General features: G+C 39.5%; 1 protein-coding gene across 3 annotated transcripts in view; it reads right to left on the bottom strand.

Moving 5' to 3' along the window:
• PRDM5 (PR/SET domain 5) overlaps positions 1-17,800 on the bottom strand; it is a 54,965-nt gene that overhangs the window by 24,105 nt on the left and 13,060 nt on the right. For 2 of the 3 annotated variants that reach the window (XM_031061987.1, XM_031061986.1), the window contains exons 5-12: positions 17,382-17,474; positions 16,992-17,113; positions 15,194-15,273; positions 11,793-11,877; positions 10,357-10,514; positions 5,367-5,460; positions 4,174-4,334; positions 2,615-2,708 (exon numbers count right to left, since the gene is read on the bottom strand). In XM_031061987.1, coding sequence (XP_030917847.1) covers positions 2,615-2,708; positions 4,174-4,334; positions 5,367-5,460; positions 10,357-10,514; positions 11,793-11,877; positions 15,194-15,273; positions 16,992-17,113; positions 17,382-17,474 — 887 coding nt within the window. Of the gene's footprint in view, positions 1-2,614; positions 2,709-4,173; positions 4,335-5,366; positions 5,461-6,908; positions 7,001-10,356; positions 10,515-11,792; positions 11,878-15,193; positions 15,274-16,991; positions 17,114-17,381; positions 17,475-17,800 lie in introns of all 3 variants that reach the window. The other variant, XM_031061988.1, reaches the window with a different exon arrangement.

Raw genomic sequence — 17,800 nt, forward strand, 5'->3', positions numbered from 1 at the left:
ACCACCCCCTTCTCTCTGTACATGCACATGCAGACATGTTCACTCACCCCAAACCAGCTCAGTTGCTGCAAAAGGCCAAGTGCTGTTTGGGCTCATTTACAGAGTCTAATTCTAACACAGAAGAGGGAAGAAAATTGCTTATCCAGGAAGCATGCATGTCTGTGTGGAACAACATTTAAGACCACATGCTGCATATTAAATAAAAGACAAAACCCCACTGAGCTTCTCTTTCTGTATCTGGATTATTAAGCATATCAAAAATACCATTCCAAAGCAGAACCAGAGAGGTACCCTAGAACCTCAGCTTTTCTAAAGAGTAACTTCATAGACATGAGGAGGAGAAAAAGTGATGCACAACTCTCTTTAAAATAACTTCTACCTGAATTTGTTTTGTAAATACAGAACAAAACCTCTCACACAAAGTAGACAATAAAACAAAGTCTAGCTGACCACAGAAAGATAATGGGATAATACAAATATCTGGACACAGACCTCAAACCTCATCACCTGTAACCACTAAGACAAGAGGTCTTGGCAACGTTTACATTTATGGTGGGCTGCTTAGTTGCACCAAAAGCTCAAGGCTTATTCAAAAGGATGAATCATCCCCTGAAAACAGACAGTGGCTGCTTGTTTCACTTCTAGCTTAGAATGAAAAGTGATACTTTGAAGTCTGACCAAAGACAAAAAGGATGGCATCATTTTGAAACGATTAATTCAAATCCAAAGTATTTAACAGATACCAGTATCAGTCACTGCAACATTTAGAAACCAAACATTCGTCTCTGAATAAAGTAAGTTTGTGGCATCCCTATTGACGATTTCTTACTGCTCAGAAATTCCCTGAAAAGTTGTCAAGGATTTTCACATTGTAGGGAACTTAGGAGTGCTCAACTTTTTTTTACCTTGTTTGCAGATGACCTGGATTTCCTTCAGCAACTCCCCTTACGTTCTTTGGGAATGATGCATGGTATTCCTCAGAAAGCCATGTTCCCTCAGGCTCACTGAACATTGGACAACAATTTCCTCTTGTGATCAGTGTGCTTGTGTTATGACCAAGAACAACATGGCTGAAGCCTTCAGATACAGCACCCAACAACATCATCTCTCCAGATTTGCAACAAGAATCCAACTACGGCATTTTCTCACTCAACCCTACACTAGGAATTTCGCCATGTAATAAAAATATTCTTTTTAAACCTAAAGTCATAACTGAGGAGCAACCTTCCCTCCATTTTTCATCAGGATAATCAAAAATTGGCCAGGAATCATAACAGAGTGACAAAAATAACCATAAACATCTATTTTGGTTAATTCTCACAGCAAAGGATGCAAACCACCAAAAATGTAACTGACACTGGACTAGCAGCAAGATTGGAAGAGGAACAAATCAGAGTTTATGTCTCAGGTCATAATAAATGAATTTAGCACAGCATTTTTCCTGAACTAGTAACTGTACAATGACTGCTTCTAGCTGCTTAGGTTAAAAAAAGAGGCCTTGAAACTTTCCCTCCTGCACCATTATTCATTCACAAATTGTTTCCACAGTCTGTATTGCTGTAATTCCAACCTGTATCATCTCCTGGCAAGGCAGTTTCTCCCCCTGCACTTAATTTACAAAGGTACTAGAAAATCTTCTGCGCCTTTCTGCTTGAACTAAGTTCAAAATGCCACAGCCTCCTATAACAGAGGTTACAAATTTTGCAGGGCTCTATACTCAGGGTTAGAGGTCTCTGGTGTGTGGCTTCACAAAACTCACTACTGTCATTACATTGCAGGAGTTCTATTGTCATTACATTGCAAGGGTTCCACGTTGCTAGAGTTCGGTACCTCCTCAATGTTTCTCATAGGCAGCTCCTCTAAGCACTGACTCTTCCTTCTCCTCACAGCAGCCAAGCGACTCCAGATCCCCTCAGCCAACCAATCCACTCTTTTATAACACTCTTCTTATTGGCTAAAGCTGCGGCCTGTTAAAGTCAGGCCTGCTCCTAACCTCTAATAATTGGCTCAGCTGCAAATTCTTAAGGGGTAAAATTACTTTCTATACTACCTTTATTTTCTTATATTGTATCCCCCTACACTCACATTAGTCCAACTCCTAAATTTTGGAAAGCCTGCTTGAGAGAGCAGAAATCTAACTGGTAGCAGCACACATGTCAAAAGCATTTTTACTTGGACATCTCCAGAGCATTCTCCCAAAAGCCATCTGCACAATGAGCTTGAAAAACTGGGTCTTTCTGCTCCCTGCAAACTGATGGGTAACATCAGCAAGCAGCACACAGAACTTACTGCCATCTCCCTGGCAAGCCAAACTTGGTTATGCAGAGGTAAGAAAATGTCATGCCAAAGGCAAATCTACACCATTTTATGTTGTAAACAAATTATCACAAAGAAACCTCTTTCAGCCGCCTGATGCCACTTATCTGAATGAAAGTGTAAACTTGCAAAATGAAACCTGACAACAGTTTTTACACATTAAGCAGGTAAAATGTCTGACAAAGATGCTGTGTTAAGCCTACATGTAAATTTGCCTGTTAGTAGATAGATAAATTGTGGACATAGAGATATCTAGTTACAGATTTAGAAAATCTTCTGTGTTCATCATAATAAATACCTGTGTGGCTTCGAATGTGAACTCTCAGTGTTCCATTGCTTGCAAACTTCTGTCCACAATATGGGCAAATCTTCTCTTTTTCTCCTGTGTGAGTCTACATGGGGAGGGGATAGACAAGAATGACTGCTCAGCATTAAATAAAAAAATGAAATTTGAAATATTTAATTGTATTTACACTGACTGCTATTACCTCTATTATGCATTTTACTGTCACACCAGGCAAAGATCCTAACCAGCTCTACATTTTAAAGAACTGATCACAAAAAGAATATTGTAAATATCACCAGCATTAAATCACTCAGTTCATCTTTTGAAATCAAGCTTTTAAGGCTGGAGGGCCTCACTGATACAAGAAGAATTATTTCAAAATAGAAAAAAAACATATTACAAACTCTCCCATCCAACCTGTGTGGTCAACGGCAAGATCACCCTGAAATCAATTACACACAAGGTCACCGTCATTTTTCACACTGTACTTTCAACACACAACTCTGAATTGAAGATCCATCAGTCTATTGAATTACTTTTCCTTATAACTGTTCCTGTTCCTTTAGTAGAGAATTTCTGATGACTTCATTTAGAAGTGTTAATTTAAATGAGATAGGAAAGATAACACATTCAATTATATGAACAGCTGACTATTTTGGTTTCCAGCTAGCACATGGCCCTCTTCAGATAGGGAAATGAATGCTTATGTTGATGAAAAGAAACCATAATGACACAAAATTCTTCATTACATCATAAAATCCTTTCTCACATAGTACATTTTGTGCTGCAGCTGAAGCAAGAGGAAATGAGAGCTCATTTCAACACTGGATGGACTTGCACTGTTTTCATTCCCTGACATTGAAGATATGAATGCTAAACTCCTCTCGATTAGGATACAGTCATTTGGAGATCATTTGTATCTCTACCAGCAACATTGGGATATACCAGACAGACAGCTACTAATTCATTCCAAACACCCAAATACCAAAAGGATTTCTGGGAGCAATACAGTACAACACAAGGCTCACAAACACAGTCAGTCCTGGTCTGACAGGAGCACAAAGCAAAAGCAATTCTGATTTTAAACAAATGTATGAAGCGCATACTATATGGCAAGCAATACATGCCTAACCTTTTTAAACAAATTCTCACAATCTGAATTAGGTGGCAACACCTTAACTAACTTTTCTTAGCTGATTTTTCTTGATTCAATTATTTTCTTTGCATTTCTTACCCATAACATCAATCTTACCTCAGGCCAAACTAGTGAGCAAGCCTCCTCCTAAAGTTTACCCCAATTCCAAGGCAGAGTTTAGAGGAAAGGAGGGTGGTAAGAGCAGTGTAGCCAGGCCCATCCTGCCACACACATGATGCTGGAGCACCTACACTGAATTTATACACAGGCACCTGCTGTAGATTCACCTGGGCACCAATAACCCCACTACTGCAATCAGCATTTTAGGGCAAGGACAATCTACTGAAAAGCCAAAAAGGCAGAAGCAGCTCTGGGGATTCTACACTGAATAACAACCTTAAGAACACACAAGAAATGATCAGTTGATTCTACTCACTTTCTTATGGCTCTTCAGGACTGAGGGTGTCACAAAAGCTTTGTCACACAGGTCACACTTGTATTTCTTATGACCATCGTGTACAACTTGAATATGAACATTTAATGTGTCCTTTCTTTTGAAAGTGGCATCACAATGATCACACTTGAAGGTCCTCTCACCTAACAAAGAGAAACACAGATCTTCCTGAGCTACCACCCTCTTAAAAAAAAAGGTCACAGTGTATGTTTTTAGAGAAACCTTCAGGAAAAACTACAATTCTGCACACCGTGAATATTTTGGATATTCTGGAAATGCTTGTTCATTAGAATGCACATTACTGAACACATTTTTAATATTTTCCTTCACCGTTTTTAACATCTAACATTGGGAAAAACATTTGTGACATCCAACACTTTAAAAAATTGCAGAAGCTTTGAAAGATAACCATAAAAGAACAAACTGAACATGCCAATCCAATAATTAATCTAACAGAAACACGGTTATGCAGGATTAAAAAAGGAAAGATTTGTGGTTTTCTTAGTTATGCCAGTGTGAATATTCCCCCCAAAAAAGTACTTTCTTCCAAGCTACAAGGATTTTAGATCATGAGCACTTTCTAAAATCTAAACTGCTGATTTTCAAAGGTTTGAATGATAGTCTTCAAGTATTAAAGATGGAGAAAATTCCACCAAAAATAAATCATAACACAGTCAACTAAAAAAAAAGGACAGAATGCCAAGAAAAGTTACTCATGAGCGAAAATGGCCACAGTATTTCCCTGAGCTGCTCCAGTTCTGTGTCAGAGGCAGCAAACATAAGCCTGGGCTGGCACAGGAGAGACAATCTCAGCGTCAAGCTCTAAACTGGATTTCCTACAAAAGCTGAGCAAGTCACCAACTTATCTCTGTTTCCATTTGTCCTTTCTTAAAATGGAGGTAACACTATCACACTTAATGCAGAAATAAATTTCTGGCCATCAGACCTCAAATCATTGCTGGATTTTCTACAGCATACTTGGATTTGCATTTAAGTGCATCTGAAGGCAAGGTTTGAATTTGGCTCTGAATTTTTTAACTCCCTGGATACAGAGTTGAGTCCTAGTACCAATTTAACACAGCAAGTTGTATATTGGAGCAAGATGCCACATGTTTGTTTTTGTCAGTCACACATGAGAATGGAGAAAGCTGTTTTTCCTCTGACTTTGCCCTTACTGTTATGGATTAACAGATGTCTTTGTAGAGAGAAGGGGGTTCGGAACAAGGCTTTGCATTCCTCACACTGGAACGGTCTCTCTTCAGAATGGGTCTGTGGATGAAAGACAACGTGTCAGAGGAAAGGCTCGTGAAAATCCATCATTGCAGTAACTGCAGTTCATTTTCTAGATGAGACTCAGGAGGGGATATCACAATTGGAAGCACCAGGGGATGAAGAAGTAAAATAATCATTCTGCCTTTATTCAGGATCCTTAAAACCAGCACAGCAGCTACTCAGTAACTGTGCCATCCCAGACCTCACAAGAGTCACATGAGGTGTGCACATAAACAGACACAAAAACACAGAATAACCAGAGGAAAAAACTACAAGCTCAGCTGCATTGCTTCAGCTGCACTAACACTGGTCTGGAATACTTATTAATATGAATAAATCCTTTGAAGTTGTCCGCACACAAACCTCTTTCTTTTCATTAAAGTTTTAAGGGAAAACCAATCTGATTTTCAAGACGACACCTAAAATTTGGCAAAGAAAATTCCTCAAATCGTGACACTACTTTTATATATAGATATAGCTTCTTTTATTTTGAAAAAATACTAAACAACAAAAAACACTAAAAAAAAAACAAAAAAACCCCAAAGCCATGGAAGCGACAGTACCAAGATTTTTGTTGGCTGTAGAAAAATTCATTGTAGCTGAAAAACAGCCTCAAAGCTATGAATAAAATAAAAGGCTAAGCTTGGTTGAATCTCCTAGACTGCAGAGTTGATAAAGGAAATTTCTTTTCTGAAGAAAAGAAAATCTTGGGAAACATCCAGCTTTATTTTACTTTTATAAATTCCAAAGCACTTTCCCTGTTTCCTAGTGTTTTTCACAGCTGTCCCACTGTAGATAGTAAGTTGTACTAATTCATTTACTATCTACCCAATTTCCTACTATTTTTTGCAAAGAAAAGCAGGTTTTTAAAGCATCAGCATCCAAATACTTTATTAGCTCACAAGAACCTTATTAACAAGCTCGAGTGCCCAGAGGAAAAGGGGATGGACAGTAAGTGTTTTATAATATGCAGGAAATTAGGTAAATGAGTTAATCTGGTAGACTAAGGGCAAATATTAGCATAATACATATTTATATAATCCATTTCTGCTATCCAGAATCCATGCAACTGTTATTCTACCCCTTCAACTGGGAGAAAAAAGGGGGCTCTGGGGACACAGCAAAATTCTTGAGAGGCTGGCTGACGGCCTTGAATCCAGTTTAACACCAATGTCCTCTCACACACAGCACCAAAACCTGAATGTCCTGCAATGGTATAGGGAGGCCTTGGGCTCAAAATCAATTCCTTGACCTCAGCCTAAACCACTGAAAGCAAAAAGGCTGCTGGAAGACCATCACAGGCGTGGAATATATCTCATGTTCCTTGAAATCATGTTCCAGCCCAGACTCTCCAGCAGGCTGGCATTAGCTGGCACCCTGCTCAACCCCCCTGGCAGTGAGGCCAAGGATTGACAGGACATGAAGAGACTGAACTGCCTTCTCACCTCAACAGGGGATTCCTCCAGAACAGGCTTGGGACACATGGACGAGACACTGTGGGGAAGCTCGCAGTGCTGCTGCCTGTGCTGTACCTGTTCTGTGGATAAATAGAAGGGTTCAGTCTCCAGAGCTGTCAATCTGGCACCTTTCACGAGCGCAAAAGTCATGCTGCTTTTTAAAAAATGCCCTGCTTTGGAACACTCACCACGTGAGTGACAGTTCTGTACAAGTCCCTGTGCTCTTCAGAATTCCTCCTCAGCATCTCCTTTATACTCTCCTCACTTTTTGATCAAAATACACAGATTGATCTGCACGTCTCAACTTCCCTACAAAGAAAATCACCTAACTAGGCATACCCACATGCGAGGGTACACAGATCATCCCAGCAACTGAGGATGGGCTCTCATGCAGCATTTCATGGCAGCCTTTCCTACCACAGCATCTGTGGAGGCTTAAGCCCAGCCCAAGGCTACTTATTCCCAACAGATAAACTGATGGAATACAGTTGTTTCAAATCATTATGCTCCCCAGGACCAAACAACCCTGGATTAGCCATAAACCCTTTAAAATCCTGCGTCTGATGACCTATTTCTGCCGACTGTCATGTCCTCATATTTTGTTCTCTGAACTCATCCTCTGTACACAGCAACAAAGGAACAGATGGAGCAAAACCATCTCCTGTATGGAGGTAATCTGCATTACATGGCTCAGAACATGCACCCTCATCCAGTCTAACCTGCATGAAAGGTGACCATTTTCATCTGCAGCACAATCCCTTTCTGCCTCCTCCTTTCAGACACTGCTCTCTTGCCATGTCACAGAAATGGAACTGTATTTAAGTCACATCATTTAAGATCATTCAAGTCCCAGCCTGAGCTTTCACAGAGGACATCTGAGCTGGTTCCATACCTCAGAACACTTCCCAGCCTGGACACCTCCAAGGAAGTGGCAAAGCCAGCTTGCACATGCACCTATGCAGAGCAGTGCAGCACCTGCTTGCAGGAGCAGCAGATCACAGAGGTACCACAGTTCCTGCCTCACATGTGCAGCTCTAAGAGCACAACAAGTGCTAAGTTAAAGTTCATATCCCATTGCTCCACTGAACAGAGCAGATAGGCTCCTGGCAACTCCACTGTATCTCCCACTGAAATCCTCTGAAATGAGAGGAACTAATCTCCTTCTGCACTTTTGAAATGACCCCACAGACATCCACATCTGAAAGATGTTATAAAACACGTGCTGTGGGAGCCATTTTTATTCTGAGACTTCCAACATGAAATCAAGTTAACCCCCCCACATACACAGGAATTACAGAAACAAAAGCAACAAGTTTCCATCTAAAACACGAATCAAGAATTCAAAGGCACAAAATGTATCTGTACTCTCTTATATATAAAATGGATGCAAGCCTGCTGCAAAATCCCAAGGTTTTTTAAGCATGTTGCTATCAAATTTAAATGTGTTTTCTATTAATTGCTGTTGATTTAAGTGGTTTTAACTCCTATACCCATCATTCCTACTACAGGTATCTATGCTCCCTGCTACCAGCCCAGTAACTTAATCCTGAAACTCAGAAAAGGACCCTGAAATTATTTAGAATTCAATTCTCCTCCTCCAGAAGAAAATAAACCTAGGAAGACATCTTACAGGAAACACATATCTAAAAATCATTATAAACATAAGCTGAAGAAATACATAGAAGTACAATTCACAATTAAGTTTTACATTTACACTGTTCCTGGATCAGCATTCCTGTGAACAAGCAAGAGAACCACTGTCCTCTTTCCCCAGGCATAGCCTCCCCAAAATCATGGCACTCTAAATTATTTCAGCCTTCCAAACCACCACATCTTCGAGTTGTATTGTACAAATGGCTTGAGTACACACACACCCAGACTCTCCTCTGCTGCCTGCTCCCTTTCCTCCTATTGTTTCCCTCAATGGAGGGAGGTGTGTCTCAAAATGCAACTCAGGCCATCCACGTCAGGCCATCCTCCTGCCTCTCCTGTTCACTTCTTCACCCAGCAAGTGAATTTAGAGACCTACATGTGGATGGGGGAACAGTCACAGCTGTTTGGGTAATCTTTATGCAAACACAGGAACAAGTTTCTCTCAATATAGAGCAGGGTTGATTTACAGCCAGTATTAGGTGCAAACAGGTCCAGGAAACCAGCATTCCAAAATGCTTTAAGGAATTCCATCAAAATTTGGTACCCACTAAAGCTGTCTAAATTTTAATATTTTTCCCATTAAGTGGACTCTCTAATCCTTGGTTATGCTGGTGGCAATGCTGCTTTAAACACAGAATTGGGTCAAAGTGTTTACTCCTTCATACTTAATCCTGAAGTCCATCTCCAACTCAAACTCCCTACCAGTCATCAATGGCTAGCTAACATCAGGAAGCATGTAAAAAGTATTCATTTCAAATACAGAGCTATCTTTCTAGGTAATATTTTATACATTTTTCTTAGAATATATCCAATCTGCAAGGTTCTGTTGAATTATCTTAAAGTCTAGACCATAAAATATAATGAATGGGAGATAATCTTGTCCTTCAGCAGGCTGCTACATGCTTTCTTGTTTTAGACAGTCATCACCATTTCATCCTGTGAGAGGCATTATTATTGCTCTTACATGATTTATGGCTGCAAGTGCAAGAGATGGTGCAAAGATCCTGTGCCAAATTCCCAGATGGAACATAACATGAGCCACACTGTGAAAGGCTTGGAGGTATGGCTATATCAGGTTAGGGTTTTTTTCTTTTTACAGTCCTGTAGCTCTGAAACAGCAGTCCTGGATAGAGCCTTGCCATTAGAAATGGCAAACCCAGGTTAAAACTAATGACAGGCATTACAGAAATTAGGCCAAGCAGATTTGAGCTTCAACACAGCAGAACATCCCTTTGTGAGTCTATTTTTCAGGTAACATTTCTTCTGATGTTGTTTAAATATGTGAACATTGCACCAAGTTCAAATTTAGTGTAGCTTGAAAGCATCTGCTGCTAAGTCCAACAATGACTGCAACAGGACTACACATAGTTTTATTCAATTCCACTATTAAAAAAAAAGTATTTGAAGACATCTTTAAATCAGTGACATTAACTTGGTAATCTAGTACTTAAAAAAAAAAAAAAAAAAAAAAACCAAAAAACCACAACCAAAGGAAAGCAAAAAATTAAAAAAAAATAAAAAAAGTCGAAATGGGATTTATTTGATGCTTTTAACCAAGCAACTATGCTTTACTTCTCCTTACTTGACTTTTTTTGTTTACTAGAATTGGTTCAGCCTTTTGAAATTTTGGATATAACAAAGAACACTAAAACTACATTCTCCAATACTTTAATCCCATGTTTATAAGCATGGCAGAGCTTAATGATGAACCACTTAAAAGAAAAAAAAAATCTGCAAATCTGAGGCTGGCAGACCTGTAAACAACAACAGCAGAGTGCTTTACCTTCTTGTGATTCTTGTAAACATTTCTGTGGGCAAATCCCTTTCCACAAAGCTTGCATTTATAAGGTTTATCTTCACTGTGTATTATTTTGTGTGCAGTCACTTGATCAAGTCGTTTGAAGGACTTATTGCAAACCTCGCAGGTGTAGGGGCGTTTTTCTGCAGAAAATGAGTGGGGGACATTTAATCTCCTGTTTATACAGGGGGAGAAGATGAAAGCCAGAGACAGTCATCTCCTCAGAGAGATTTCTGCAATTAAGTCAACCCAATTAAGATTAAACCAATTAGAAAGACACCTAATGCCCTTTATGTTAGACAGTTAAGTCACTTCACAAAAGATGAGCCATGGTGTATCTCAAGAAATTGGCACATTCTTTGCAATACTCATTGCTAAAACTAAACTCTGATTAATTAGCTTAAATCAAAAGAGAATGACTTCAAAGAGGAAAACTGTGTTTCCAGATTACAAATGTGAAAGAGGCCATGACAGTTTAAATGTTTTAAAACTTAATTAACAATATACATATTAACTTCCAAACCCAAAAGTTCCTACGCAAAAAGCCTTTATGCTTCAACTGGTGACTGCAACTTAACTGTACTAATGCTCATCCAAAAGTGTCAAAAGAAAGCCAGGAGCCTCTGAGATAAAGATTATGTTACAAGAAATGAGCTTTTGCTGTGGACTGATACCAAGAAAACAGTTCGACTCTAAGCCTGTGCAGCTGTAAAAATCTGCATTTGTTTAAATGCTAATGCATTTGACAGAACAATGTTTGTGTTTCCATTGTGTTGCTTGATGTTTCTAATCACTGGTGAGGGACACAGAAAATGCTGGATTTGCTGTGGCCAGATATCCTGGCAGAGCCACCTTGTGCCACACTGCCAAACCCAGAGATGGGACACTCCCTGCTCACAGTGGACTCGTGCTGGCACAAGGGAACCTTTGTGGGTGGTCCGTGGATGGGGTGGCCCATGAGCTGCTCTCCTCTGACCAGAAGCTATGAGCCCACTAACACATACACAGATAAACAGGAAAACACAGTGTGTAGCACAGTGTGTAGATCACTGACAGCGCACCCAGCTCTCAGCCTCTTCTCCTCAGCAGAAAACCTCAGGCACTGGTTTTTCACCTCCTGTCTCTGCCATGTAGCAACCTTTTGCCCCACTCCAGCTCACTGACCTCATCTAGCCCAGCTAGCAGGACAAAACAGCCTGAGACAAAGCAGCAGTAGAAAGAGGACTACACCACATCACTTGGAATTTTGGAAGGCTTGGAAAGGCTGCCTTAGACAGTTTCCTTGGAACCTGAGACTGGCTTGCCCAACTTAGATAGCAGAGATTTCATGAAGCCGTCCATAAGAAACTAATCCAGGTAAACTCCACATACATGAAATACATATCCACACACACAGAGCTCTGTGCATTTCTGTACATTACCTGAATGAGTTATCATGTGGCGCTTCAGCTGGTTCGCCGAAATGAATTTCTTGTCACATTCTTGACACTCAAAGATCTCATGGACCTGCAAAATGTTTTATGATAATCAAATGTGTGTCTAAAACAAGACCATAACACTTACACAGATATAAATTCTCTAACAGAATAGAGTTACTTATTAGCCAGTGGATATACTAATACTCCAGAATATTCTGTGATTGCACCCTTACTTGTCCCTTGCTGGAAAACATCATCTCCCAAAAAGTAAAAATTCGTAACTGCCAACAAAAAATCATCATTACAACTATACTGCAAGTTTGTATAACCTGTGTTTCTATCTACCAGAGCCATGCAAAATTTATTAGGAAAGCATTAAAAAACCAAATGCAGACTAACTTGTCAGGACATTTTCTTCTAGTCAAGCTAGGTGTAAAAATACACAGAAACCACTTCATAGCTTCTGTCAGAATTTTAAAAAACAAGTACTATCACACCTTTGCAGGACTGTTTCTCTTAAAAGCTTTTAGAGGCCAGACAGCGGAGGGGCAGCATTGTCTCAAACTACAAATACAGTTTTTTCAACATCACAGCACATTACAGCATTTAGGACTAAATGCTGGAAAAATAGGAGGCAGTTGACTGGTAAATAAAAAATAACGATTGCCCAGCAGAATAAGACACTGTTCAGTGTTAAACAAAAAGGTCAGAAATTAACCCAAAAGAGATGCTTGGAACTGGCAGGTAAAAAAAAAAAAGGGGATCAGGGGTTGGAAAGCAAAGAAGATTTTTAAGTGCGACTCTACTCACGCCAATTTTGCAGGAAGTCTGGCTCTACAAATTTTAAAAAGTTGAGAGACTCTAGGACTCTTCATACACACTCTCAAACTCTGGCCAAAATAGGATCTTGATGGTGGAAGCACGACTAACACTAAAAAAGACTTCAAGGACCAGCACTTTATTGTTTTTCAGCCCAGCCTTTTATCCCCTCCTGTTGATGCACTGCACCTGTGTGCCCTCTGTTCCCTTTGGTGGTTGGTCAGTGCCCCTGGGCACTCCTTACCTTCAATGCTGCTCACCTGTCCTGCACAGCTGTAGCCCATTGGGGATTAGGCTGGGCTGCAGCCCCATTCCCAATCACCACAAACTGTGCACCTACAGGATCTACCCTGCTTTGGTCCCTTGGCAGACAGCACTAGAGCTGACTGGAACTGTACAGGTCCATGTAAGAAATCTGCTGAGAAATCCAGAAAGGCACCAGCACCAGTCTTAACCATAACACACAAAGCCTGCAATTCCAAATCCAAAAAGCCTGACTGCCCTACACTCCGAGGTGTCCTTAATCTTCTTTCTTAAAAGAAGAATGAGCTGCTTTACCACGAACACATTAAGAGTGTGTTCATTTACCATTACATTAAGAGTCAGAAGCTCAGTCCACAGCTGTACAGCCAGGAAAAGAGAGACTCCTCCAGCCCACCTACAAACACTGGAAGTGCAGCACTATCAACTCTGACTGGGAAAAGAAACCAGCAACCCTGAGATTTGCTTGAGTGTTTCTCCCCTTTCCATTACAGTGGAGCATCAGCGGAGAGGCCTGGCAGCCTGTGCTACTCACACATACCTGCTCACTTTGAAATATGACTTCCTGTGAATAATTCAAATCCAAAACATGAGATCCTTATATTGAAAGGAATCATTTAGCAGGAATCTGCATCAGTAAGATTAACAGTCCCCTCACTTTCCTCCTCATTATTATCACTGTTGAGTGACTGAACTTTGCATTTCACTCAGACAGCAGAACTCAGTATCAGAATACAGTTAGACAGTTAAGGCACAAGCAGTGCACAAGACACACAAAGCTAAAAATGGGTTTAACTTTGACATGAAAGCTACAGATGTGAATGACCATGTCTTCAGAAAGTAAACATGCATCCATCTCCTATATCCATCCACTTTACCTCCTTTCTCTGTCTTTGTCAGACTTTTTCTGCTGTTTGGGCTTATTTTCTGTTATATTTTATCTTTTTATTCTCTGCTTTTATTTCTTTACATTGAAACGGGTGGGAGGAAAAGAAATGTGTCTTTTTCTCCTGGTTTTACCTATTATTTTCATACTGGTCTTACTGCCTGTACAAATGTTTTTGCCAATGCTGATGATCCTGCCCCTCTTCCTACATAAGGAGATTAATTCAAACAAACAGTGTGAGTACTACTATGTGCAATCTCCTTCACTCTCTGATATAAGTGTGTAAGTCTGGAATAGCCATTTTCTGGATGTTTTAAAAGAAAAACCAATCAAAAAGAGCAAAGAATGTTTTATGCACAAAATCTTCATGGTGATTCTTTAGGTAAGTGCTCAACTGATAACATATTTGAGAAACTTGTGAGTCACAATGTCTGCCCAGAACTACAACTACCTAAACAGAACAAACATTTAATAAAATGGACACTCTAACCAGAACATTTTGCATTTTAAAGACTTGATATGCAAGACCTGTGCCAATGTGTAAAACTTGTAATAACATGTGGCAAGGAACACCAGTATAACAAAATATGGCCCTATTAGACAAGAAGTGCAGGGCATACTAACACAAGCAAGGAGAAAAACAAATTAAAAAGGAGGGGCCCCACCATTTCCTTTGCAACAACATATTTTAATTGATATCATTTATATCCTCAATGGATTCAGGTTATAACCAGGGTATTACTAAAGACTTACAGTTAATCTGATAAACAGTACAATGCAGCTTTTTGCAAAAACAGATTCTCCTGGGTTTTAGTGATTTATCAAATTAATCTTGCAGGGACTTCCTCTGGGTATAATGGATTCAGAATCTCATATTCATGGTCCATCTGTATTTCAACATGAACACCCTTATTTCCAATAGATGCTTTTCTAACTGTTAACCCCTCCTCTTCTGGTTATAAAAGATTATGTGCATTAAAAAAATACATTCAAATTTGCGTTTGAGGAAGAATTTTTTTTACTACTGCATAACTACAATAGAAGTAACTCCCCTAAGTGGTATTTCAAAAAGCAATAAGAAAACTACTGTATTTTGTAGAAAAACTGAAGGCTCATGAACCTATTTTATGGTCTGTATGTATGCCATGGTTACATAACACACTTTAAGAACGCTGAAGAACAGCAGGCAACTGTGACTTAATGCTGGAGTGACATATTAGCATTTGGGAAGAGATACATGAAAACTTTAGGGGGATATTTGGCTTGAGCAAGTGTGACTACAAAAGCAAATAGCCACACTAAACCAGGTTGGCTTTGTAAGCATGAAAGAGATCACCCAAAGGCTTGCATTACAGCAGCTTTCAAGTGACATGAGCAGCACAGCCTCACATCTCAGGGAAGTCAGCACCTGCTGTGAACCAGCCTTCATCTCACTGACCTTTCGATGCTCCTGGAGATTTGCTGCTGAGGAACATTTCTTATTGCACACTGAACACATCAGCTTCTTCCTAGAATTTCCTGAAACAGAAACAAAATACCACCAACATCTTACAGAGGAAGTGCTAAGAAAGAACCTAAATATTTCCACTGAGCCTGTGACATTTCACAGGTCATTTGACTGACATAAGATTTTTACATTTGTATGCCATCTTCAAAGCACTCCGTATCAGAAGTTCTCAGTGGGTGTCCAACAAACCAGTCACTGGTGGAATGTAAATTAAGAAAACCAGAACAATAAAGAAAAAAACCTTTCAAATAGATGTTATCATACACCACCAATCCCACATGAAGAGCACAGTTCACAACTGAGAACAGCTCACTTGGCAACTCGTTTCATCCAGAAATCAATACAGGAGTTAGTGCAGCAGTGACAAAAAAACCCTCAAAATTAAGTCAAAACCATTTCCTATTTTTGTTTATTTAGAAAGCATTAAGCATCCTACTATGTAAAATATCATAAATGGTCTTTAGCTGAATGAAACAGGGCAATCATATTAGGACCAGATCATGAATTCAAATCTTTTCTAAAATGCAAATTACAAAACAAGCTATAGGTCAGCTACCAGACATTTTCCTTCCCTTTTCACAGCTGCTTTAAAAAGTCACAGACCACTTAATTGAGTTTATCTATTACTTACCTTTAGAGATTCTTTCTAGTACCCCACAAATAAACCTAATTCTTTGTTTTTAATTTAAGATGCCCATGGAAGATAGTTCCTAGCTTAGGTAAAACACATCCATACTACACTGAACAGCAGAAACATTATAAAAGTAAAAACTTATAAAACTTATGACAAGTATTTATATACACAAGTAGACACATAATACTGGAATACACTTAGTCCTTCAATGAGGAATTCATATACCACTACATAACTGACAAAAACTAAGCCTAAACATAACAGTGTTCATAGATGAAAAAATTTATTACTGATGCTAAAAAAAGGAGATAATTTTTGTAAGAATATTACAGAAAGGTTTCTCTACACTGCAAGAGTTTGGCAGCAGAAAGAGACTGAAAATCTTAAAAAGCATCTCAGTGCTGTCACCATCAACTGAAAACTGTTTTCTGTGCACTCTGGAATTCTGTTGTCCCCACACATAAAGGTATTCCTTTGACAAGGAGAGGGGACACACAAACAGAGTGCAGAATGCCAGAATTGGGATCTGTGCTGTGGACCTGAGAGCAGTGTTTTGCCCTTCCATGAGAAGAGGGTGACATTTCAGTGAAAACTACTCACAGCAGACAGATATGAAAACACCAGGGCCTAAGAGGACCTGTGGATGCTCTGGTCTGGCTTCCTGCAAAACAGAAGCTACAGGATTTTATGAAACCCTCATGAAGCTTAATCGTTTGATTAGGCAAAGAAAAGACAACCTACTGTGTCCTGAAAATGTCAAAAAATCAAGAACTCACCATTTACTGTGCCAGTGGTTGATTTTCCTCACTCCTGAAACATTTTGCTTCATCTACTCTTTGCCTAGTTCAAACTTCTCAAGATTCCTATTACATTTTCTGCAGGAGACTAATGATTCATATGGCCTACAGGAATTTCTCCTGGGGCGGGAAGAGGAATAGTAACTCTTGCAATTAAGTTACTTCTTAATTTTCTATTTGATACAAACGAATCCATTAAAAAAGAAATCAAAGACAATGTTTACTCTGATTTGCAAATTTAAGGCTAGGAACACGTCAGTGGGGATTTTTTCTGAAGGAACATTGAACTCTTTCTTACCACTGTGAACATTTTCTTTGTGTTTTTTCAGGGCATCCTTGCTCTTGAACCTCTTCCCACAGCTATCTGCCTTGCATATGAACCTGGCATCCCCTCTGCACGCCTCCTTGTGCTGCTCATAACTACATGGGATAACAAAGAGAGGGGAAAAAACCCCACATCAGGCAGTGTCTCCAGAAACCAGAGCTGTAGCAAGCACTCAGAGCTGAACACATGCTGCGCTGCAGAGTTCCAAGGCCGCCTCATGCATTACTTACAGCAGAGAGGAATGAAAGCATTTGACTCCTTGCCCTGTTAGGATTCCCAAACACTACCAAGCTTTTGGAAAGCTAACATGCAAAGGGAGGCCAGCAAGGACACGACAGCAGTCCTGCAACTCGGACACAAAACCTCGATTCCGAGCTGAAGGCAGTATTGCAAACAGAGCACTGGAAACTTCTTGAGGAGTCTCCTGGGCTGATATTCTCTGTGCACTGAAGGACACTAAGAGACAAAAAAAGGGAAAAAACAAAGTAAGGGCAACATTCTATAACTTAGGCTTGCAGTAACGATAAACTACATATACCTTTACAAAAAGTAGGTTTACAATCTGTAATTAAATGTATAATAAAAAGTAATATATCTATCTAATTGTAAGAATATCCATATAGAAACAAAAAAAAACAGTTATGTTTCTGTGCAGAAGCATAATTCTAAGATATATGACTCTAGTGACAAACCTGCATATTTATACCCTCAAGGACAATAAAGACATTTTCTTAAAACTTACATCTTTCATGTTTCCATTTTTGTTTTTCTATCATGCAAAT

This window comes from Geospiza fortis, unplaced genomic scaffold (assembly GCF_000277835.1).
Source record: "Geospiza fortis unplaced genomic scaffold, GeoFor_1.0 scaffold636, whole genome shotgun sequence".
NCBI classification, from domain to species: Eukaryota; Metazoa; Chordata; class Aves; order Passeriformes; family Thraupidae; genus Geospiza; species Geospiza fortis.